Source organism: Musca autumnalis, unplaced genomic scaffold, assembly GCF_047663935.1.
Source record: "Musca autumnalis isolate F117 unplaced genomic scaffold, ASM4766393v1 scaffold_3, whole genome shotgun sequence".
NCBI classification, from domain to species: domain Eukaryota; kingdom Metazoa; phylum Arthropoda; class Insecta; order Diptera; family Muscidae; genus Musca; species Musca autumnalis.
The window spans coordinates 28,016,270-28,041,876 of NW_027411866.1; the positions used below are offsets into that span (position 1 = coordinate 28,016,270).

The 25,607-nt window shown below is 37.1% G+C and overlaps 1 protein-coding gene across 2 annotated transcripts; it reads left to right on the plus strand.

The window, feature by feature from the left end:
- The first annotated feature begins 317 nt into the window (after nt 1-317).
- LOC141397635 (uncharacterized) lies at nt 318-17,920 on the plus strand. 2 transcript variants are annotated; one of them, XM_073974187.1, is made up of 4 exons: nt 318-414; nt 668-838; nt 17,286-17,418; nt 17,496-17,920. In XM_073974187.1, exons 1-4 carry the CDS (start codon nt 321-323, stop codon nt 17,602-17,604), a joined length of 507 nt encoding a protein of 168 aa, XP_073830288.1. In that variant the 5' UTR covers nt 318-320; the 3' UTR covers nt 17,605-17,920. The 2 variants fall into 2 exon arrangements, with proteins under 2 accessions (XP_073830288.1, XP_073830289.1); XM_073974188.1 differs by having other exon boundaries at nt 335-838; nt 17,496-17,918.
- Nucleotides 17,921-25,607: the final 7,687 nt, after the last annotated feature.

Below are 25,607 nucleotides of genomic sequence, written 5' to 3' on the forward strand. Positions count from 1 at the left end.
CGTCAAACAAAAGCGCACACACATCCACACACTCACAAACGGAATCAGCAACAAATCGTTCATAAAATCGTTACGGTTACAACAACCCCTGGTAGTTGAAACATCAACGGCCAGCATCAACAGCATAGCTGATGAGTATTGAAATCAAAATCTACATTATCACCACCCATTCAACCATTCATCCAAGCACCCATCTAGTGTCGCATATTGAATTCTGTACGCTTTACGCTCACTCTCTCTCTCTCTGTTTGGAATTTAGCTGTGATGATGTTGACGATGCTGATCATGATCATCATCTACGAATATCTGCACATGGATGGATGGATTTTTTTTGCCGCCGTGATCATGTTTTCAGTTCGGGGACATCTATCGTTGGGCTTAAACACTTTGTGTTACGACGTTGTAGAAAATCGCGTAGGGTGTTCGATCTTACGAAGTGAAGTGAAAAGAAAGAAAAATATTTTGAGGCTTAAAGATCGAGGGAATCAAATAAAACGCAAGCATATTACAAAAGCCTATTTAGAACAGCCTCTTCTAAACAATTTACCACCTGCCGTGTGTGTATCTGTGTCTGGGTGTGTGTGTGTGTTTGTGTGAAAATAGTTTTCCGTTCGCTAGCTATTCATTATGGCACGATTAATGACACTAATTTTTGTGATTTGCTCAGCAATTTTATGGTATTTCCTGTTCTATGGTGGTGGCATTGCCCGTCTGGCCAGAGGTTCCCGCAATAGTCCCAGTGGTGTTAGCAGTTTCGGTGTAGAGGCCACAAATGGACACGGTAGTCCGCTGGAGGGACGCGATTATCATCACAGTGAACGTGGTGGCCATATAAAAAGTAAGTTTTGGTTCTTTCTAACGGAAATTGGAAATTTAATTTTTTTAGATTATCAGTGAGAATCGGAGGCGAGGGATTCCCAACACCTAACACGATAGCTCCATGGTGTCACTTAACGAAAGGCAGTTCCAGGGATGCTTCCTTCATCACCGTTGCTTCCCTCTTCATAAACACTTGAGTTCGTTTCGGTTTAAGGGGCTACCTACACTTGTCACTTTCAAAAAATTGAAAAAAAAAATATTTATATCTTAATATATATCTTAAAAATTAGGTCAGTATTGCAATTTTTATTTGAATCGGACAATAAATGCGACCTGTACTTTGATTAGAAAGTGATTCTATGTGTATATTAGAGTGACCCAAAAAAAAACAAATTTCTTTTTTTGGATTTACTACCCCCTACATTTTTTCATTTGATTCAAAAACCTTATAAATGAAATTTAATGGCGATCGGTTGACGCTAGAACCTTTGAAAATACCGAAAATTTGACTTAACATTCTATACCGGCAAAATTCTGGGAGAAAGTTTTGTAGCCCGAAAGAAGACTAAATGCCAAATTTCAACTTCTTCGATGATATAATGGGGATAAAACATTTAAAATGCTGAAAATCGAGAGCTAACGATCTATGGGGGCTATATCAAAACGTGGGCCCATATAAACAATTTTTGTTAGAAATAAATCATCAGGCGTATTTGAATGTTAATGGCTAGAAGACAAAGGCTGATTTTGGTAACTTCTATTTATACAAACATTTTTATAAATTTGTAATTATGAATTATTTATTGAAGTATTTTTCTTTATCAAGTCACCCTAGTGTCTTGTCTAGGAATCATTTTCTCAATACATTCACATGTACAATCGAAGGGGGGTTTTCTTCCTTTCCTTTTCTTTTAACCAAAATTTCATCCACCTTCTTAATCCGTTAGGACGCTAGAGTGATTTCCACAGACGGATGGACACTTTATTCTTCTTTATTTGCATATCCGTTGTTCGGATGTTAAGCGATCATACATTTTGTTACATTCTTATTGGAAATATTTATTTTATGTGGAAAGCGATAGTTGTCTGTTTTTAGCTGCTGTAAGAAGACTGAGTTCATCACGGTATCCGGTCCAGTCTTGAATATTTTTTAGCCAGGACAGTTCTCTTCGACCTCTACAACGTCTTCCTTCAACTTGAGATTTGAGAATTATCTGCAGTATCTTATATTTATTGTTCCTCATCAAATGTCCCAAATAAGAAATTTTTCGGGTTTTGATGGTTTTCATTAACTGTCGTTGTTCATTAATTCTTCTTAAGACTTCGGTATTTGACACTCGATCGGTCCATGGAATTTTGAGCACACGTCGGTATGTCCACATTTCAAAGCTTCCAGTTTCTTCTCGTCTGCTGATTTTACAGTCCATGTTTCAGCACCGTATAATAGAACTGACCATACATAGCATTTGATAAACCGTTTTTTAAGTTCAATATTGATGTCGTGGCTGTTTAGTACTTTTCTGTACTTGAGAAACGCTTCTCTCGCCATTTCTATCCGACATGACATCTTATTTCTTTAGAAGACTCCCATTGCTCATTTAATTGCACTCCCAAGTATTTATACGATTTTACTCTCTCTATTTCTGATTCACTGATTTTTAGTGAGGAGTCGTAAACATTGTTACTTTTACTAATGATCATAAATTTTGTCTTATTGAGATTAATATGTAATCCGTACGAATTACTTGTTTCGTTGATATCATGGTGTCATCAGCGTATCGTATATTGTTAATGAATTGCCCATGTATTTTTATTCCTTCTACACACTCTCGAAAAATCTGTTCCGCATATATATTAAATAATAATGGTGAGAGTATACACCCCTGTCGAACATCTTTGGATATTGTTATTTCATCGGATGTTTCACCGGATACTTCTACTGATGCTGTCTGGTTCCAGTAAAGATTTTTTATGCATCTTAGTTCTTTGGGTTCAATACCTATTGATGTTAAAATTTCAACCAGTTTGTCGTGTCGAACTGTGTCAAATGCCTTTTCGTAGTCCACGAAACAAATAAATATGTCTTTTTGGACATCGCGACACTTCTGGATGAGCACTTGAACACCAAGCAGTGCTTCCCGGGTTCCCATTCCCTCCTTAATCCAAATTGGGTTTCTCCCATTGCTGCTTCACATTTAGTGTATATTCTTTTGTGAATAATACGTAAAAAAATTTTTAAGGCGTGACTCATTAGACTAATTATTCTATAATCGTTGCAATTCCTGGCGTTTGCTTTCTTTGGTATGGGAACAAATGTAGATTTCAGCCAATCTCGTGGATATTGTCCTGTGTCGTATATATCGTTGAAGAGTTTCACAAACAGTTGTATATTATTTTCATCTATTAATTTGAGCAATTCAGCGGGAATTTCGTCTGGTCCCACAGCTTTTCTGTCCTTCAGGGTTTTATTGCATAGACGACTTCTTCTTTGGTAATAGGATTTTCGCTTTTCAAGGGAATTTTCATTGCGATTATAGTCTGATCTGTTCTGATCTGTAAACAATTTTGATATGTATTCCTTCCATACTTGCTTTTGTTTTTGAGATTTCAAAAACGGGTTGGTTGTTATCGTCAAAGAGTATATTTGGCGGTTTTCTTCTGTATATTCCGGCTGTTTCTTTCAGCTTTTTGTGCAAATTAAAGTCGTCGTGGAGTGTTTGCAGGGCTTCAATTTCTTCACATTTACGTTTGATTTGTTCATTTTTAGCGATGCGCGTTGCGATTCTTATTTCTTTATTGACTTCCCAATATCTTTCAAAGTTTACGTTTTTGAATTTTTTCCGTTCTAATCGAAGTTCTCTGATTTCATCAGTCATCCACTCTTCATATTTTGGGGCTGGATCCTTTTTTAAAGTATTTCTCATAGTATTTTTGATAATATCCTTAACATCATTCCATACCGTTTCTATACCATCTTGCTGGATTATTCTGAGGTCGGAGTTAATAGTATCCGCAACTGCTCGTCTAATTATGGGATTGCTTAATTTATTGATATCGGGTTTCGGTACATTCTTTTTACGTCTAATTGTTGCCAGCTTTGTCCGAACATTTGCCATAAGAAGGTTGTGATCTGATGGTATATCCGCTCCAGGATATGTAGAGCATTTTGTTATACAGGAGCTAAAACGTCTGTTAATCAGAATATAATCTATTTGATTACGAACCACATTATTTATATGGTCCCGTGGGGATTTCCATGTATATAATCTTCTTGGATGGAGTTGAAATAGTGTATTTGATATTACAAAGTTGTGTTCTTGGCAGAACTGTACAAGTCTATTTCCCCTTTCGTTTCTCTCCCCCAATCCATGCTTTCCTGTGACGCCAGTTACATGTTCATTGCCAACTTTGGCATTGAAATCACCCTGTATGATGGTTAATTCGTGGGGTTTTGTCATTTTCAAAAGTTTTCCTATTTCGTCGTAAAATTGTTCAACTTCATCTGAACTTCCCATCACATGTGGGCGCATAGACTTGAATTATATTCATGTTTATTGGTTTTCCATTTATTTTTACCAACATTGTTCTTTCAGACATTGGGACATATCCAGCTTCGCAATTAGCTATATGATTCTTCATTATAATACCCACGCCTTTTTCTATGTACACAGATTAGTTTCATATAGGCTTCTTACATTCCATGTTCCCAATATTTAGTTTTTGTTTTGTTTTACCTCCGGGGATTCTTAGCACCCTCCTTTCGCCGGAGACTGAGGGCTATTCATTTCTGCGATGTGTTATTCATTTGTATGATTTTCAAGGAAAATTACTTCAGTGGTTTCCCGTTTCCTTCTGAAGGGTTTAAAGTTTTCCATCTACATATTCAGCCGCTCCAATGGAGTACAGACGCCGTTTGCTGCCGCTTATTGTAAGACAGACGCAGCTACCTGTTGGTCCGCGGACGTATTTGATTTCCGTCCTACCACCCATATCTGGGAAGCATTCCCCTATCCGCCACCTGGGGACGCGCCCTATAGGGGTTACAGGCTCCCCCTAGGGACACTTTAATTAATAAAATTAATATTTTTTTTTTTTTTTTGAAATACCCGTAATACCCACCAAAAATCTTCAAGATAGATCCATGTTTTGGTGTAGCACCAATTTACCTCCCGATTGTAGGTGTTAGCTAAATTTTATGACCGAACCGCCTGTTATTAGGCATTTGAGGTTCCCTGTAGTCACTAAAATTCTCCCACCAAAAACTGTCAACATAGGTCCATATATTGATATAACCTCCCGGTTTTAGGGGCTTTGACAATTTTAGCTGCGTTTTTTTTTATCGAATTTTACATTTAAGATTCCCAGTGGTCACAAAATTCTCCATCAACAATTTTTAAAATAGGTCCATGAGTTGGTACAGCCCGCATATAACGGTACCTCCCGATTTCCGCCAATACTGTGGATTTAAGCTATTTTTTATTTGAGTTATCAAAAATTGTCAACATAGGCCCATCTTTTGCTATAGCCCCTCCCCGAAAATTGTCAACATAGGCCCGCATTTTGATATAGTCCCACAAAAAGGTACCGCCCGATTGAAAACAATTTTAGATACATTTTCTGACATAATCCATGGTCGAAATACTCTCTGATGGAGGGTATCACAAAGTTTGGCTCGACCGAACTTGACGATTTTTTAATTGTTTCTGTTTCTCTTCTTCCATCGTTGTTTTTTTGAGGATCACCACCGTTGCTTTTTTATACCCTCAGCATTTATGCTATCGATGGTATATACACCTTCACACGGGCAAAATGTGCCTCATCGAAATAATGGTTTAGACCACAAGTATGTTTGGAACTATTCCCATTATGGCTCGGTAAACATTATATGGGTACCAGGGTACATAGGGATTACGGGAAACGTAGTAGCAAACTCCTTAGCAAAACATGCCAGGGAGCTACCTACACTATCTCGGCCACTGCCAGCCTTTCACAAGCTTGAGAACTCAACTAATGGGAAACGACATAATTACAGGACTCGACCATATCAAGGACATCGGGTTCAAAAACTTGAGGGACTACATTAATGGGACGGAACTTCTTAATAAAGAAAAAAAATTTAAACAAACAACAACAACTTCCAGTACACATAAAATTAGAGTACACAACAGGCCTCTTCTGGCTTAAGTGTATGTCTTTTCTTTTAAGGACATGTGGTGATCTTGAATCACGCCTCTTCTCAATCTAACCTAACCTATGTTTGGACGAAATGTGTTTCAGACAATTTGGACATAATTTAACCATGTCCGTCCGTCTGTGTGTCTGTCGTGCGCACGATAATTCTCAAACGGATCAACCGATACGGTGTAAAATTTGGCTATCATAATATTTTGTCCAAACTTAGTTTAAATTCGAAGATGGGTTATATCTGTCCGCTTCTACCAGTAACTCCTCCAAAAAAGCTCGGAAATGTTCGATTTGGTCCATACTTTGCACATCGTCAAATTTCTACCAGACTTAGATGAGGTTCCAATATGGACTCAATCGGTCCACTCCTTCGGATACCTCCCACACAAAATTTCGGAAAAGTTCAGTTTAGGACCTGTTCACGAATCGCTTTGATTTTTGATGTAGCAACTTGTATTTACTGTCCCCCATATAATGGTATAAGTTTCATCAGGGGCAAGTCCATACTTCCTGACAAAATAGCCAGAAACTTACAAACAAAAAAACCCTATGACACCGTGTGTAGTGGTTGGAGCGCAAGATAACTCTCGAACGGATCTGCCGATTCGGTCCACAATTTGATCTTTCTAATATTTTGTGCAAACTTAGTTTAAGTCCGAAGATTAGGCATATCGGTCAACTCCTTCAGGTACCTACCCCACAAAAGTTCAAAAAATATTCGGAAAAATTGTGCGCACGATAATTCTTGATGGGAGTAACCGATTTTACGCCATACTTTACACATCCTATAATATCTACCAGATATAGATCAGGTTCGAATATGAACTACATATATTTGTCCTGTCCTTCGGGTACATCCCACACAAATTTTTGGATAATTTCACTTTAAGACCTGCACTCGAAGAACTTTGATTTTTAATTTTTAATGAATTTCTCACTGGAATCGAGCTTGATGATCAATGAATAATGCAAGTGAAAAAGGAAGCCGACGACGATTCGAACCCACACACCCACCACTATGTGACATGCATGTTTCGACTTTGGTAAAGTCTCCTCAGACATATCGGATGTGGAGCGGCTTCGATGTCCTCGAACTTTTCTTCTTTCAAATGCATTTTGTTTTGTTTTTTACAACAACAATGGGGATTTTCCCATTTATTTGTGCTTTCGTGACAAAAGCTTAGCGCTGCCTTTAAATTTTTCAGGGGCAACTCCATATTTCTTGGGAGAACAGTCCGAAAGGTGTAAAAAACTCTATGTCACCATACAGTGGCGGCCATATAATTAAGAACGACATCGTATTAAAAAGTATTTGACTTGCTACGTTCCAAATATTTAAATATTTATATGGAACAAAATTTGTAAATAAAGTACAGGGTAAGCACTTTCAAATAAAGCCAAAACATGTTTTACTTCTCCCTAGTTTATACGAAAGAAACCACGATTTATTAAAAATAGTCATAAATCGACCTGGTCACATAATTAAGAACGATATAAGTAAAGGTTACTTTAAGGTAATTTTTCATACACAATATGTGAATATATCGTTATGTATTTTAGAAATCGGTTACTTTGATTCATTTTTAGTATCAAATGTCCTTCAATGGTACATATTATTGAGTCTAAGTTTGATAATTAGAGCATACCTAAGGTTTTCCAAAATTTGCCCATAATTTGACGAATTTATTTTATTTTTGGGATTTAAAGCCACAGTTTTGGCTTCCTCTCATTCCCTCGATGACGCTCTGAACGATACAATGTGATTGTCGTTCCATAGTCGGCGCTTATTTACCCTTAAATTTGTTTTTTACCCCACTTCTTTGAGTCCTTTACGAGGGAATTATCTGGGAAATAGTGTCGTATGAGCCATTTCCACCTTATAAATCGGTGGGACTGTTGTCTGCAGGTAGTAGATAGGAAATAAAAACATAATTTCGTTTTGTACAAAAAATTGGCCTAACGGTACACCGAACAAAAATGAAAGGTTTAATAATTTGAAAGCCTTCATTGCACAATGTCTTTGTGGGTGTGGTAGGCATAGTTATGTAAGACGTTTTAATCAATGAAGCTCATATTAATATCAAAACCAGTCAAATCAATAATTTTTATGTATGAAAAATACAATTTTTGTACAAACTAATGTCTGATGAACATACACAAAATTATTGTGGAAATCTAGCATTCAAAACATTATGTTAATAAATGTTATATTCGGTGTGGAATTCCTCCAATTTTTGTATAGACGTTATTATTTTTTTATTTCCTGTATACTATCTGCAGACAAAAATCCTACCGCTTTATAAGGTGGAAATGGCTCTTACGAAACTATTTCCCAGACAATTCCCTCGTAAAGGACTCAAACAAGTGGGATAAAAGCCAATTTAAGGGTAAATAAGCACCGATTATGGAACGACAATCACAGGGTATCGTTCAGAGCGTCATCGAGGGAATTGAGAGGAAGCCAAAACTGTGGCTTTAAATCCCAAAAATAAAATAAATTCGTCAAATTATGGGCAAATTTTGGAAAACCTTAGGTATGCTCTAATTATCAAACTTAGACTCAATAATATGTACCATTGAAGGACATTTGATACTAAAAATGAATCAAAGTAACCGATTTCTAAAATACATAACGATATATTCACATATTGTGTATGAAAATTACCTTAAAGTAACCTTTACTTATATCGTTCTTAATTATGTGACCAGGTCGATTTATGACTATTTTAATAAATCGTGGTTTCTTTCGTATAAACTAGGGAGAAGTAAAACATGTTTTGGCTTTATTTGAAAGTGCTTACCCTGTACTTTATTTACAAATTTTGTTCCATATAAATATTCAAATATTTGGAACGTAGCAAGTCAAATACTTTTTAATACGATGTCGTTCTTAATTATATGGCCGCCACTGTATGTGGCGGTCGGAGAGCACGATAACTCTCGAACTGTTCAACCGATTTGGTCCAACATTTGGTCTTCTTCATATTATATCCAAACGTAGTTTTTTGGGGGTGTATGACAGAAAGATTTATTTTGCTCCCGAACACGAATTAAATAAAAACACTTGTTTTATTTTCAATTTAAAAAGCTTCGATTTATTGTCGGTCTAATATGCCGGTTAAATGTCAACTGGCTACTTTCTTATTTTCTAATCCCTTCTTGGGCTACAAAACAAAAGGGAACATATAAAATTGAAACAAGAAGAAATGTGCAAAAACAAACGATCAACAAAGAAATTCGCACAAAACAAAACATAAACGAAAACAAGATAAAGGGCCACAGTTATTGCTATGTATGTAACAAGCATACAAGCAGAACTAGATCTAGCAACAGTGTTGTTGTTGCCCTTCAAAACACAGAACGAACGAAGAAGACGAATAACATACAAATGCCTAAACCATGTAGGCAATGTTGTTGTTGGTCCTCGCTTAGACGAACACAGCACAAAACAACATAAAAATGACCCCTTTGCAAAAACGGACAAACCCGTACCTGCACATTAGGGTGGGACGAACAAAATTAACATTAAGGTGGGCCGTATAAAAAGTTAAATTTAAATAATTTTAAATTAAATTAAAAAACAAAAGACCCAATAAATGCAACATGAATTACAACACAAATAAATAAAAATACATAAAATAATCTGCTCCAACATCCTCCGCCCGTTGAAGCATGAAGGGTTCAATCATCTTGTGGTAATGGAGATATTTTATGGATTGGGCGGCAACTGCATCCATTCTTAGTTTTTAGTTCCACAACTCGTATTTTGCCATCACGACCTGGAATACATTTGGTAATTCTTGCCAGGAGCCACTGTTGAGGGGGTGTGTTGTCTTCATGGACGACTACTAGTTGGCCTTCTACGACATTTTCTTCTTCTTTAAACCACTTGGAGCGTTGTTGGAGCGACAAGAGATAATCTCTGGACCACAGTTTCCAGAACTGTTGTTTCATATATGATATTTGTTGCCATCGTGTAAGTAACGATGGTTTGGTGACATCTAGAGCCGGTTCGGGTACTGTCACCATCGAACAACCAATTAAAAGATGACCAGGGGTTAAGGCTTCGCCATCATTAGGGTCATCTGATAAGGGAGCTATTGGCCGAGAGTTAAGAATAGCTTCAATTTCAACAATGAGCGTTTGTAGCTCTTCAAATGTGAGATGTGCCTGAGATACATTCTTAACGAGCAACGATTTTGTAGATTTTACAGCTGCCTCCCACAATCCGCCGAAGTGTGGGGCACGAGGGGGTATGAAATTGAATTCAAGACCCATTTGGCAGCAAACAGACTTCATCTTTTGGACAACTTCATCTTTGAAAAACGATTCCTTTAGTTCTTTGAGCTTATTGTGGGCTCCAACGAAATTGGTAGCGTTGTCACAGTATATTTTCTGGGGAATACCACGTCTTCCGACAAATCGCTTGAGACACAGTATAAAGTTGTTTGCTGACAAATCCGAAACGAGTTCCAAATGGGTTGCTTTGGAACTGAAACAAACGAAAACGGCGATGTATGTTTTGTAGGGCGACTTTCCACGTATTCGGTATGACGTCATGAAAGGGCCACAAAAGTCAACTCCAGTCACCAGAAATGGACGTTGAGCTCGAAGACGATCTATTGGCAAATTTCCCATAATTTGCCCCAACAATTTTGGCTTGTAATGGAAACAATGTACGCACTTCCGAACGACTTTTCGGACAACTTCTCTGGCGTTTACGATCCAAATCTTTTGACGCAATATACCCAACAACACCTTTGGGCCTGCATGTAGATGTATACGATGTAAATATTCAACATACAACATAACGAAACGATGATCTTTGGGCAACAAGGCAGGAAAACGAGCATCAAGAGGGATTTCAGCGTTTGCTAGACGTCCGCCAACTCTAAGTATGTTAGTTTCTTTTGTTCCAATTTCCATTTTATGCAAAAATGGAGTCAATTTTTGTAGCGACGGTTGAACGACGTTGCCTTTTTCCAGTGCCTGAAGATCAGAAGCATAACAAGATTGCTGCACAAGCGAAACTGTTTTCCAAAACGCATCTTCAAGTTCAGATGGAGGTACATGAACGACATCAATGGGCTTCAACGAACGATCTACTGGGCACCTGTTGGAAATACGAAAAACATAAGCGATTATTCGAATTACTTTATAATATGAAGAATGCTTATCGAGAATGTCCGAAATGACATTCTTTCCACAGGTTGTGGCTTTGAAGACTGCAGCTTTTCTACGTTCTGGGACATCAAGAGTGAATTCTTCTTCTGTACCAGGCCAATTCGAAACATCTTCTTGAAGAAACGATGGACCACGAAACCAAATTGTATTTGAGAGCTCTTGAGCAGAACAGCCTCGAGATACGATGTCAGCTGGGTTACTTTTCGTCGGAACATGTCTCCAAAATACATTTCTTGTATCTTCTTGGAGTTTTGAGATACGATTTGCAACAAAACAATTCAAAGTCGACGAATGAAGTTTGAGCCACTGAAGGACAATTTTGGAATCTGTCCAAAAGTGCAACGACGAAACGAAATTTTCTATTTTTGGTTTGATTTTGAGCCACGTTTCACTAAGCAAAACGGCAGCACACAATTCGAGACGAGGTAGAGATTGGGCTTTGATGGGAGCTACTTTCGATTTGGCAATAAGTAATGTTGATTTGTACATACCATTCTCCGAGACACGATAATAGATGCAACAACCATAGGCACGTTGAGAAGCATCTGCGAAACCATGGATTTCACCAAGCCGATCAGGCGAAGTGAGAACATATCGTGGAACTTCTACTTGGTGAATGAACGACAAGTCATCTTTTATTTGGAACCACAAAGCCTTGAGATGATCATTGAGTGGATCATCCCATCCAATGTTCTGAACCCATAATTCTTGCAGCAAAATCTTACAACGAATGATGATGGGACTCAGAATTCCAAGCAAATCGTAAATCTTGGATACGAGCGACAAAATAGATCTTTTTGTAGGACTTCTGACATCGGGCAACTCGAAACGATAAAGGAAGACATCTTGCTGAGGTTTCCAGGACATACCTAAAGTTTTGGTAATGTCGTTGTCCGATGTTTTAATGACGATTTCTGTATCATCATTCGACGTGAGCGACGCATGGTTATTGTTCCACTTGGCCAATTCCATACCATGCCATTTCAAAATTTGTATTAGCTCGTCCCTCTTGAGGGCTAGAGCTTCGATATTATCGGCGCCAGTAAGTACATCATCGACGTAAAGATCTTTTCGTAAGACCTCCGAACCACTAGGATGAGATGTTTTGTATCTATCTGCAATGAGAAACAAACTACGAATTGCCAAAAATGGGGCGGCCGATAAGCCATAAGTTACTGTGTTCAATTGGAATACCTGAAGTTCATCATTTTTATTTGTTCTCCACAAAACGAGTTGAAATCTTCTATCTTGATCATCAATTCGAAACTGCCGATACATCTTCGAAATATCTGCAGTGAGAGCGTATTTGTGCAAACGAAAAGAGAATAATGTGGTGATCAAATCTTGTTGAATTGTTGGACCGACCATCAATATATCATTCAAGGAATGATTCGACGAACTACGAGCCGATGCATCAAATACTACTCGGAGCTTTGTAGAGCTACTTTGAGGTTTGAGGACACAATGATGTGGTATAATATAGTGTGAACTATTCAACGATTTGGTGTAGAGCGACATGTGCCCGAGCGACACATATTCTTGCATGAATTCTTCATACATCGATTTCAAAGTTTGATCACGTTCAAGCCGTCTTTCGAGCGACAAAAAACGTCTACGAGCCATTTCGAATGTGTTACCAAGATAACTAGGCGATTTCTTGAATGGAAGGCGAACTACTACTCTTCCATCCGAATCAAAACGACTATTTTGGAGAAAATGTTCTTCACATGCTTGTTCTTCTTCAGTAAAGGTTGCAGGAGACTTCGAGTACTCCTCAACTTCCCAGAATCTTTTCAATAAATCATCCATATTTTGATCTTCAAGTGTACTTACAGTCAAATTGCAAGTCAACGATGTCGAATTAGGACGACTGGGCGACGAACCACCAACTATCCAGCCGAAAACAGTATTTGTGAGACACGGTAGACCATTTCCCAATGAAATTCGACCATCCAACAACAAATCAAAAAAAACCTCAGCACTTAAGAGCACATCGATACGTTGTGGCTTATAGAACAACGGATCTGCCAATTCTATATTTTGAGGAATCTTCCATTGTGAAGTATTGAGAAATTCTCCAGGCTGACGAGACGAAATAGTTTTTGTCACTGCGAAATTAGAGGACCACTGGAACGGACTACTTCTGGATTTAATGGTCGCATCGACAGAAAATTTGATTGCTGTCCGAACTTCTCCAATTCCCGATATTTCTTGAGAAAATGGTCTAAATTTGAGCTTCAGCCTTTTTGCTGTTTCCTCCGAAATGAAATTCAATTCAGAACAAGAATCTAACAGAGCTCTTACCGTATGAAATGTGCCACAATTATCCTTCATCAAAATCACTGCTGTTGGAATTATCGCTCGTTTGAATGAACGAGCCACGAACGACACTGGATTTGAGCTGGTTGATGGTTGTGGTGAGTTGTTATTCGAATTCGATGTTGTAGGTTGTTCTGGGTTACTGTAGATATGCAAAAGCGTATGATGTGCAGAATTGCAAACTCTGCATCGAGATTTTGAGGAACATTTGGACACCATATGACCTTTTCGAAGACAGTCGATGCAATGTCCACTACGTTTTACGAAATTAAAACGTTCTGAGACGACAATGTTTGCGAACGACGAGCAAGTTGATATATTATGTTCACTCGAGTTACAGTAACAACAATTCGAATTTGAGTTGACAAAAGTATGAGCCGACCGATTGAATCTAGTATTTGGTTTAGGTTTATTTACAACCACTTTTTCAGTAACTTCAGTTCTCTTTCTATGGCTTTCGAGAAACTGACAACGACGACTTAAAAGTTCGTAACACAAGTCCCATGAGGGCAACGATTTGAAGTCTTGTTTTTCATCATAGTTCTCTTTTGTATCACTGTCCAATTTCGATAACACCATATGCACTAAAATTGCATTCATAACATCTGCTTCTGAACCGAGAGATAACAATGAACCACGAACTGCAGAAACCGTATCAATTAGATGACGCAGAGAAACACTATCACTTTTCTGCATTTTTGGAACGTTGAACAACGACTCTATATGTTCCAAAAATATGAGAACTTTGTTATCGTAACGTTCTTCAAGTCTATTTAAAGCCTTTTCATAGTTTTCTTCACAAACTTGAAACGGTTCGACGACGGCTAAGGCTGGTCCCGATAGACAATTTAGCAGATAATTAAATTTTTCGATTAAACTGATTGCTGGGTTATCATTCACCATATTATTAAATGCAGTAATGAATCGTTTATATTCACTGTATTTACCATCGAATTTGGGCAGCTTTAACGAAGGTAATCGAGAACTACTTGAACCAGAAGCCATGGAAGCATTCATTAAATTCATTTCCGCAGATTCTGAGCCACGACTTTTCTTTAACAATTTCATTATTTTTGCTTTTGCCACTATAAATGCTTCTTCTAATTCAGTACGACCATTGTCACTAGCATTAATTGCTTCGATTTTAGATTGTACATCGCATAACTGTTTGAAATACGATTCTAAAATTTCAAGTCGACATGCTAAAATGGTCGAATCCATTTTCGAGCCATCTTTTTCCACTTTCTTTTGAATGTTGGCAATGTTTTTCTTTATTGAGCTACGTTGCAATTTAAGAGAAGCTAGTTCAGAGCTACTAGCATTCTCTTCCACAAATTCAACACCGTCTTTAGGCATTTTGAGAGCAACACAATAAAAACAAGCAAATTTAAGAAGAGAAATTAGCTTCTATTTTAAAAATAAAGCGCCAAAAATCGAAAGTTCTCACTCAATATGGTGGTTAAAATGTAAATGTGTTGATTTCTAATATCAATCACAACACGAATATTTGTATGTATGTGTGGATTTCCAAAACTTTGCACGAACGACTATTATTGTTTGTGTATGTGTCACCAAACGCGATTGCGTAACACCAATTTTTTTTTCCGAGCCACAAAAACTATCTTTCTGTTTTAAAGAATAATGTTTATTCTTTTCAAAATACAAAGGAATTATGAGCGACGGCAGCGATTAAAATCAATCGACGAAATGTTGTAAACAAAGTGTCCAAAACGATTTGATTTGTTGCCACAGCGAGTCTGTAGAGCAACAACAACGAGAACCGAAAATGCAATTCACTTTGAGAAACAATGTTCAATTAATTATTTTTAATAATTAATTTACTTTAATTTTATCACTGACCGTCCTGTCACGGTCGCCAAAATGTATGACAGAAAGATTTATTTTGCTCCCGAACACGAATTAAATAAAAACACTTGTTTTATTTTCAATTTAAAAAGCTTCGATTTATTGTCGGTCTAATATGCCGGTTAAATGTCAACTGGCTACTTTCTTATTTTCTAATCCCTTCTTGGGCTACAAAACAAAAGGGAACATATAAAATTGAAACAAGAAGAAATGTGCAAAAACAAACGATCAACAAAGAAATTCGCACAAAACAAAACATAAACGAAAACAAGATAAAGGGCCACAGTTATTGCTATGTATGTAACAAGCATACAAGCAGAACTAGATCTAGCAACAGTGTTGTTGTTGCCCTTCAAAACACAGAACGAACGAAGAAGACGAATAACATACAAATGCCTAAACCATGTAGGCAATGTTGTTGTTGGTCCTCGCTTAGACGAACACAGCACAAAACAACATAAAAATGACCCCTTTGCAAAAACGGACAAACCCGTACCTGCACATTAGGGTGGGACGAACAAAATTAACATTAAGGTGGGCCGTATAAAAAGTTAAATTTAAATAATTTTAAATTAAATTAAAAAACAAAAGACCCAATAAATGCAACATGAATTACAACACAAATAAATAAAAATACATAAAATAATCTGCTCCAACAGGGGGCAATACCGGTCCAAAACTTCCGGTACTTCTCCCAATATTTAAAAAATTTCAATAACATGCCCATAGCGGTCCTCCCTAAGGGTACCTCCCCCACAAAAGTTCAACATTTGCGTCTTAGTGCAGTTAATTCCTAATCCACCTTTTTGGTCGGCAAGTTCAAATGTCAAAAAAGGGCCACAAAATTCTGAAGAAACCGTAAATACATTCGATCTGTCCGTAGGTAAAAGTTTCACTTCACATTGGCTGAGGGTATACATATATCTATCGACAAAGCCGACTGACAAAATGCGCGACCCTCAGTCTCCGGCAAACGATGGTGCTACTTCAACATATTTATAAAATATTGTATGATCGCTTCTATCCGGATAACGGATTTGGCAATAAAGAAGAAGAAACCAATAGTTGAAGCACTTTTTTTAATCCTTCAACATCATGTTCTGGAGAAGAAAATCGTTGGCAACGCCTTTTTGCTTGATATGTGGGAATAAAAAGTCGTTGGTTGTCAAGTCAGGGCTGTACGGCGGGTGACCCATCAACTCCAAGTTTTGGCCTGTCGGAAAAGCGCTGGTTTTAATCGAAGTGGAGAGGCCGCATTGTCATGGTGCACAATGATTCGCCTTTTCTTGTTTGTTTTCCGAATTTCTCCGAAGACATCAGGCAAACAAATTGTAGTGTAACATTCAGACATAACAGTCCTACGTTCCACAAGCCGTATAGTCGCCAGTTTTGCGACCATTTGCTTCGTAGTGCTTATTTCATGAACAACTTTCGTTGGATTTGTCGTTGTGTCTCGGGCTCATACGCATAGTTCCATGATTCGTCACCTGTGACGATCTATTAAATGTCTCCTGAAGCGTAGCCATTGCATTTTTCAACACACTATAAGATGAAGCATCATCGCCCTACAAAGATTTAATTTCATCGATGTACTCTTGCTGTGGTAATCCACGTAGAAAGTTGATGGGACGAAAATGTTCACAAGTAAATTCCATTTTTGGCAAATTGATTTTTTTAAGTCACTGTAAACGGCGCAACATTTGGTCGTAAGTCAAACTGTATTGAATACCTTTTTACAAAAACTTATATCAAACTTTCCAATGGAAATGTCAAGTGGCGCCTGGCAGCACGTAGTATTGCCTAGGCAAGAAAGTTATCTAGTAGCCCCTGTATTCAAAATGGTGATACAGTTTAATGTAACAGAGTCTTTTTTAAAACTTTCCTCTACTAATAATCTTTTATTCCAATTTCAGGAGATTTGAATCACTGTTGGCGTCGTTACGATGGCTATAATCTGCAAAATACCATTGTAAATAAGAAGGAACAATTGAAGAAGCCCTATGGCATTCTATGCAATTTCAAATGTACTTGGTTCTTTACAATAAGGTATGTACTCAATTTTGACAAGCACTAATCGTAATTATTTTTAATCCACATATTTTTGTTTTTATTTTTGCATTTAGTTTCCCCACGTGTGAATTTATCTATGATTATAAATTGTCATGTTACTTATTCACCTCACTGCCCGATTGTACAACTGTCAAATGTACGCTGCTCAATTATTTTACATAATCGTAAATTCTAAACAAAAACTATTATAGCAACAACATCATTAGTAATAACAAAACAAACCTACAAAAAAAAAACTAAAATAATGACAAATTTAATTTAACTAAAATAGGTGAAATATATAAACAAAATCCATGTTAAATCCCTCTCTCAGTTTATTCTTAATAAAAAAAAAAAACAGAACTATTTTAAGCTAATGGCTACTAATCTTTTCCTTTGGTATAAACAATTTTTGTGTAATTTTAAGTTTTGAAATTGAAATACAATAATAATAGCAGTAATATTTTTAATAAGTTTTTTCTTTATTCTAAAATATTGAAACGCAAAATAACTAATTTAATTTTAGTATTGTTATTTTTTAATTTTTTGTTTTATTATTATTTTGTAAATAAATATAAATTTTAAAATTACAAACGTATTTTATGAGGCATTTTCTTTCCAAACAACTGTCAGTTTTGAAAGACAGGCTAATCAATAAATTTACGCAGTACCAAAAATAAAACTTGGAAGTGCGAAAATGTGCGAAAAAAGGCACCCATTTGTTAAATTCTAACAACAGTTGCTGAACGCTATTCGTATTCAAAGACATCATATCGCCCATTCACTCAAAGAGTGACACATCTCAAAAAAGCTTGTTTGGAGAAAAACTCTTTTTAAGATGGCGATTAAAATTTGACTTCTCAATTTAATAAAAAATTATTAAAAAAATATTAAATTACAACTTGTACCATATTTTGTAAACCGCTGTCCAAATATCAGTGCTAAATATCTGTTCAAGATCAAGCATGTTTAGAGTTTCACGCGGACAAAAACCTTCCCTAGAACAAAAGATGTTAGAATGTAACAAGTAAAAAAGCGTTAAGTTCGGCCGGGCCGAACTTTTCATACCCTCCACCATAAAATAGTCTTAATTAAAATGGAATAGTAGGGTCCTTTCACAATTTTAGGTGGAACAACTTTTCGACAATGGATAAATTCCTACTGCCTCCCACTATTGCTTAAATTACACTGTGAACACAAATGTTGGGGCAGGGATAATTCTGTTTGGAAATGAAAGCCCTTGGTGTGTGTACATTAAAAACCCGAAGGACAGATCCGGCGTGAGTCGAACTTCCGCGTTATGGTGTGATGAAGTTTTTCAAGAGACCCTGTAAGCCCTCATGAATTAGCATTATACCTTTGTTTGTTGTTTTTGTATAGCACTTAAGCAACAGTGAACAAAGATAAAACGCTAATTTCTGATGACCCACAGGGTCTCTATCAAAAATTTTATCACGCCATAACGCGGAAGTTCGACTCACGGCGGATCTGTCCTTCGGGGTTCATACTATACTCACCAAGGCCTTTCTTCCCCAAGAGGAATTTTCCGTGCCCCAGACTTTCACCTCCATTTTGTTGCACAGTGTTATCTAATCTAATCTAAAAAAATGTGTTCAGCTAGGTGAAAGGTACCACCAACGGGGCTATATCAAAGAGTCAACCTATCTTTAAATTTTTTGGCGGAAAAGTTTTATAGCTGCAGGGCACTTCAAGACTCAAATTGAGGGTAGTTTCATCAAAACAATGTAGACCCTCAAAAAACGACCCATATTGTCGAATTTTAGTGAAGAAATTTCGTGACCACTGAAAATTCCCGAAAATCGGGAGGTACAGTTATATGGGGGGATATACCAAAACATGGACCTATATTGACGATTATTTTTGAATACACAAAATTGTAGCTAAAATTCTCAAAATACCGATCATTACAGCTAGTTCGGTTAAAAATTGCAGCTAAAATTCTCAAAATACCGAAAATCGGAAGATACCATTATATGGGGGCTATACCAAAACATAGACCTATGTTGACGATGTTTCGTTGGAGATGTTTTATGACCACTGAGAACTTCAAATGTCAAGTTACAGCTATTTCAGTTAAAAATTGTAGCTAAAATTCTCAAAATACCGAAAATCGGGAGGTACCGATATATGGGGGCTATACCAAAACATGGACCTATGTTGACGATGTTTCGTGGAGATGATTCATGACCACTAAGAATCTCAAATTTCAAATTGCAGATAGTTCGGTTATAAATTTTGTCTAAAATTCTCAAAATACCGAAAATCGGGATGTACCGTTATATGGGGGCTATACCAAAACATGGACCTATGTTGACGATGTTTGGTGGAGATATTTCATGACCACTGAGAACCTTAAATGACAAATTACAGCTAGTTCGGTTAAAAATTGTAGCTAAAATTCTCAAAATACCGAAAATCGGGAGGTACCGATATATGGGGGCTATACCAAAACATGGACCTAGATTGGCGATGCTTCGTGGAGATGTTTCATGACCACTGAGAACTTCAAATGGCAAGTTACAGCTATTTCAGTTAAAAATTGTAGCTAAAATTCTCAAAATACCGAAAATCGGGAGGTACCGATATATGGGGGCTATACCAAAACATGGACCTATGTTGACGATGTTTCGTTGGAGATGTTTTATGACCACTAAGAATCTCAAATTTCAAATTGCAGATAGTTCGGTTATAAATTTCGTCTAAAATTCTCAAAATACCGAAAATCGGGATGTACCGTTATATGGGTGCTATACCAAAACATGGACCTATGTTGACGATGTTTGGTGGAGATATTTCATGACCACTGAGAACCTTAAATGACAAATTACAGCTAGTTCGGTTAAAAATTGTAGCTAAAATTCTCAAAATACCGAAAATCGGAAGATACCATTATATGGGGGCTATACCAAAACATAGACCTATGTTGACGATGTTTCGTTGGAGATGTTTTATGACCACTGAGAACTTCAAATGTCAAGTTACAGCTATTTCAGTTAAAAATTGTAGCTAAAATTCTCAAAATACCGAAAATCGGAGGTACCGATATATGGGGGCTATACCAAAACATGGACCTATGTTGACGATGTTTCGTGGAGATGTTTCATGACCACTAAGAATCTCAAATTTCAAATTGCAGATAGTTCGGTTATAAATTTTGTCTAAAATTCTCAAAATTCCGAAAATCGGGTTGTACCGTTATATGGGGGCTATACCAAAACATGGACCTATGTTGACGATGTTTGGTGGAGATATTTCATGACCACTGAGAACCTTAAATGACAAATTGCAGATAGGTCGGTTACAAATTGTGGCTAAAATTCTCAAAATACCGAAAATCGGGAGGTACCGTTATATGAGGACTATACCAAAACATGGACGTATGTCTATATCCTTTGGGATATAAGTTTGCTGATCACTAGGAACCCCAAGTGCACAATTATGGTTAATTCGGTCTGCAAATGTGGCGAAGAACGTCAAAATACCTCAAATCAGGAGGTACCGTTATATGCGGGCTATACCAAATAGTGGACCGACATAGCCCATCTTCGAACTTGACCTGCCTATGGAAAAAAGACCCTCGGGTGCAAAATTTCAGCACTCTATCTCAATTATTGCGGACGCTAGAGGGATTACAACAGACGGACAGACGGACGAACAGACGGACGGACAGACGGATATGGCTAGATCGTCTTAGAATTTTATCCTGATCAAGAATATATATACTTTGTAGGGTCGCAAAGATTAGTTCGATGTGTTACAAACGGAATGACAAACTTAATATACCCTCCATACTATGGTGGAGGGTATAAAAATAAAGTCATGGTGAAAAGCCTAAATAACACAATACGGTGAGTACCAATGATATGCCTGCAAGTCACACGTCGTCGTCATCAAGCGATCGTGAGAAACTCCCACAGATGTGGATGCCTTAGCATGTGTTGTCGAATGTACTGCTACACGCAGAAAAATATATGTTAGAAATATGTTTAGATGCAAACAAATTTTTGTTTGGGACTGGTAGCAAATAAGTGAATGTTTGGATCCAAACAAAGTATGTTTGGATTACCAACATATTTTTTATGCGTGGAGAGAGGATTTTTGTTAAAGGGCTTAATAACAGGGCTCTCGCTTATTTTATAACAAAGAGCTGGTTTGTATGGTGTAATAGAAAACGCAGAAGCGACGAGGAGGGTGAAAATAATTTGTTTTCTTTTTGATTTTTCAAAATAGTCTCACGGTGCGGCTTAACTAATTTTAAATGGAAGGTGTTTACACCTGGGAAGTTTTTGCAGATTCTGAAACTACAATGCTCATAGATGAGAAATATCAAGAAACAAAAAAAATCGCGATTTAAGTTCACATTTTTAGAGGTTCTTACGGTTTTCACGATTTTGCTTGGAAACCGCGAGTCCTATGTGAATGGGCCTAAAGAAAATTTTGTAGCTGTGAAAATACTCCCCAAGGTTGACGTTTATGATATTTTCTTAGGTTTTACCGTTTTTGAGATATAGAAGTTCAAATTGAGACAATGCACTGACTGTACCGCCTCCTTATAAAACAATGTCATTACTTCAATTTCCCAAAAAACACTTATATATCTTGAAAACAGTACAACCAAGCTTCACAGCTTCAACATTTTCTTTAGTCGCATTTTGATATGACTTGCGGTTTCCAAGCAAAATTTTGAAAACTTAAGATAAAAACCTAAAAATTTTAACTGAAACTCTATATCTCAAAAATTGCAAACCTACGAAAAACCTAAAGGCCATTCTTATGGAGAATTTTCACAGCTACAACATTTTCTTTAGACTCATTTCGATACGACTTGTGGTTTCCAAGCAAAATCGCGAAAACCTAACAAAACCCTAAAACTGAGAATTTGATCCCGATTTATTTAAAAATCCCTTTTGCGATTTTTTATACCCTCCACCATAGTATGGAGGGTATATTAAGTTTGTCATTCCGTTTGTAACACATCAAACTAATCATTTGCGACCGTATAAAGTATATATATATATTCTTAATCAGGATAAAATTCTAAGACGATCTAGCCATGTCCGTCTGTCCGTCTGTTGTAATCACTCTAGCGTCCGCAATAATTGAGATAGAGTGCTGAAATTTTGCATAGGCAGGTCAAGTTCGAAGATGGGCTATATCGGTCCACTCTTTGGTATAGCCCCCCATATAACGGTACCTCCAGATTTGAGGTATTTTGACGTTCTTCGCCAAATTTGCCGACCGAATTAGCTATAACTTGGCACTTAGGGTTCCTAGTGATCAACAAACTTATATCCCAAAGGATATGGGCATAGGTCCATGTTTCGGTCATTTTCAGTGGTCACGAAATTTCTTTACTAAAATTCGTCAACATGGGTCCATTTTTGAGAGTCTACATTGTTTTGATGAAACTACTCTCAATTTGACTCTTGAAGTTCCCTGCGGCTATAAAACTTTTCCGCCAAAAAATTTACAGATAGGTTGACTCTTTGATATAGCCCCGTAGGTGGTACCTTTCACCTAGCTGAACACATTTTTTTAGATTAGATCAGATAACACTGTGCAACAAACTGGAGGTGAAAGTCTGGGGCACGGAAAATTCCTCTTGGGGATGAAAGGCCTTGGTGAGTATATTATGAACCCCGAAGGACAGATCCGCCGTGAGTCGAACTTCCGCGTTATGGCGTGATGAAATTTTTGTTAGAGACCCTGCGGGCCATCAGGAATTAGCGTTATATCTTTGTTCACTGTTGGTTAATTGCTCTACAAAAACAACAAACAAAGATATAATGCTAATTCATGATGGCTTACAGGGTCTCGTGCAAAAATTTCCTTACGCCATAACGCGGAAGTTCGATTCACGGCGCATCTGTCCTTCGGGGTTTTTAATATACACACACCAAGGGCTTTCATCTCCAAAAGGAATTATCTCTGTCTCAACATTTGTGTTCACAGTGTAATTTAAGCAATAGTGGGAGGCAGTAGGAGTCTAACCATTGTCGAAAAGTTGTTCCACCTAAAATTGTAAAAGGACCCTAATTATTCCATTTTAATTAAGACTATTTTATGGTGGAGGGTATAAAAAGTTCTGCCCTGCCGAACTTAACGACTTTTTACTTGTTTTTTATTTTTCAAAATAGTCTAGTCCGCGGTGTTTTTGACGAGTTACCATAAGGACGGTGAATGAGGCTATCTCTGTCACGTTTCGGTGCTCTAGCGTCTCTATTTATGGTATCATTTTCCACAGAAATATTCATATGTGTGATATCAGCCACGTTTTGTTCTGCCATTTCGCCTTTTTAAAAAATGGCCGAACAAAACGTCCTTATGATAACTCGTCAAAAACACCGCTGACGACTGACTCCCCATTTCGCATATTCCAAATGATCGATGACCCCTTCAATTTAAAACCATGCTCATTGAAACTGAAAATCAGTTTAAAAAAAAAAATGCTCACAGATTCTGAAAATCTCACACTGAAAGAGTTGGACAAAAAACTTTCGGACCTATACACCAATGTAAACGATTTCCATGAAAGAGTGTCTAAACTTGAAAAGGCTGCAGCTGACCATGACTCTGGACCTTTAAACAAAGAGCTAGAAGAAATTCGCATTGAAGTTCTCAGACAAGAAAATACGCACGTTTCTTGTGAAATAAGATTGAATGGAATTCCATTCGATAAAAAGGAGAATTTGATGGATATATTACGTAATATCTGCGACTCTTTTAATATTGCTGCTCCTTGAATTAAATCGTTACATCGTCTTCAATACCGAAACAATATGAAAAACGTTAATTCGCCCGATGGTGTCATAATCATAAAATTTGTGTCCCCTTATGACAAAAACTCTTTCCTCAAGTCCCTCATTGGGTTCAAGTTAAATACCCAGTTTTACATAAACCACATCATCTCAAACACGAACTTTCATTTTCTGCTAGAGGCCATACATCTAAAGATAAAAGGCCTGATACAAGCAGCGTATATTTTTCGTGGTATTGTATACATCAAAAATCTCAACAACAGAGATCCTGTATGTGTCTACCACCAAAAAATACTACATCATCAATGGAATCGCAATTAAAGCACAGGATATTCTTTTACGCTTATATTTCCTACACATATTTTTTTACCCATATGTTTAATTGTCAATAATACTATTTCATATTTCAAGTACGTTCTTTTTACGTTAAGCTCCATCATATCGTTACACTTTTTCACCAATCAGTTTTACATACCAACAGCTTGGATGCAAAAATGTTTAGCTATGTTCCATACTGATTAGAGTGGGGCGATTTGAACACCATCACGGGCGCCTGGAGTTTCTGATTCTTGGGATTGTACTGAGCAAAAAAGTCAACTATGTCTACGGTGAAAATCGAGCCCCCGGATTTTGACTTGAAGTTTTTTTCAGGGATTTTCGGATATTTTGGCAAATAACAACCAAACCACTAATATTTTCGATCCAACACAACAACAATTGTAGCCAAGACAATAATAAAGAACTCTCTAGTACATCGCAAAAGCATTGGAACGCTCCTTCAGGCAGTTATGACCTCGAGAAGGTGCACATTTTTCGGAAAATATCGATAAATGACACTGTGCTACAAAATGGGACTCAAATTCAGTGGGTGGAAAATCCTTTTCGGAGATGAAAGCCCTTGGTGAGTGTACTAAGAACCCAAAAGGAAATTTTCACCATAGGTCAAGTTTCCGAGATATCGCGTGATTAATGGTTTAATTTTGGCCCCTTAATTTGCGAGAAAATAGCTTTATATCTCTGTTAAGCGTTATTGTAGCTTCATTTTGAGATTACATGTCTTCAGTCAAATCGAATGGTGAATCTTTTTGTAGAATATTTCATCCCTCTAACTCAATTCCTTCCATGTCCTTTTCGTCCTTTATTTTTTGAACCGTAGTAAAAGTACCACAAGATGAGATTTTACAGCATCCAAATATTCTACAAAAAAGTTCTTCAGAAGATTTTAGGTACGGTTCTCATTGATGACCAATCGATATTTCCCCGTTTTCATGGTCCTTTTTGACATTTGCCCGTATTTTGTTGAGAAAACCGTGTTTTGTTTTTATGTATATTCGTTATTGGTCTGTGGTGCATCTGAAATACTTACCATAAATAGCTCTTGTAATGACGAACACGTTAATAACAAAT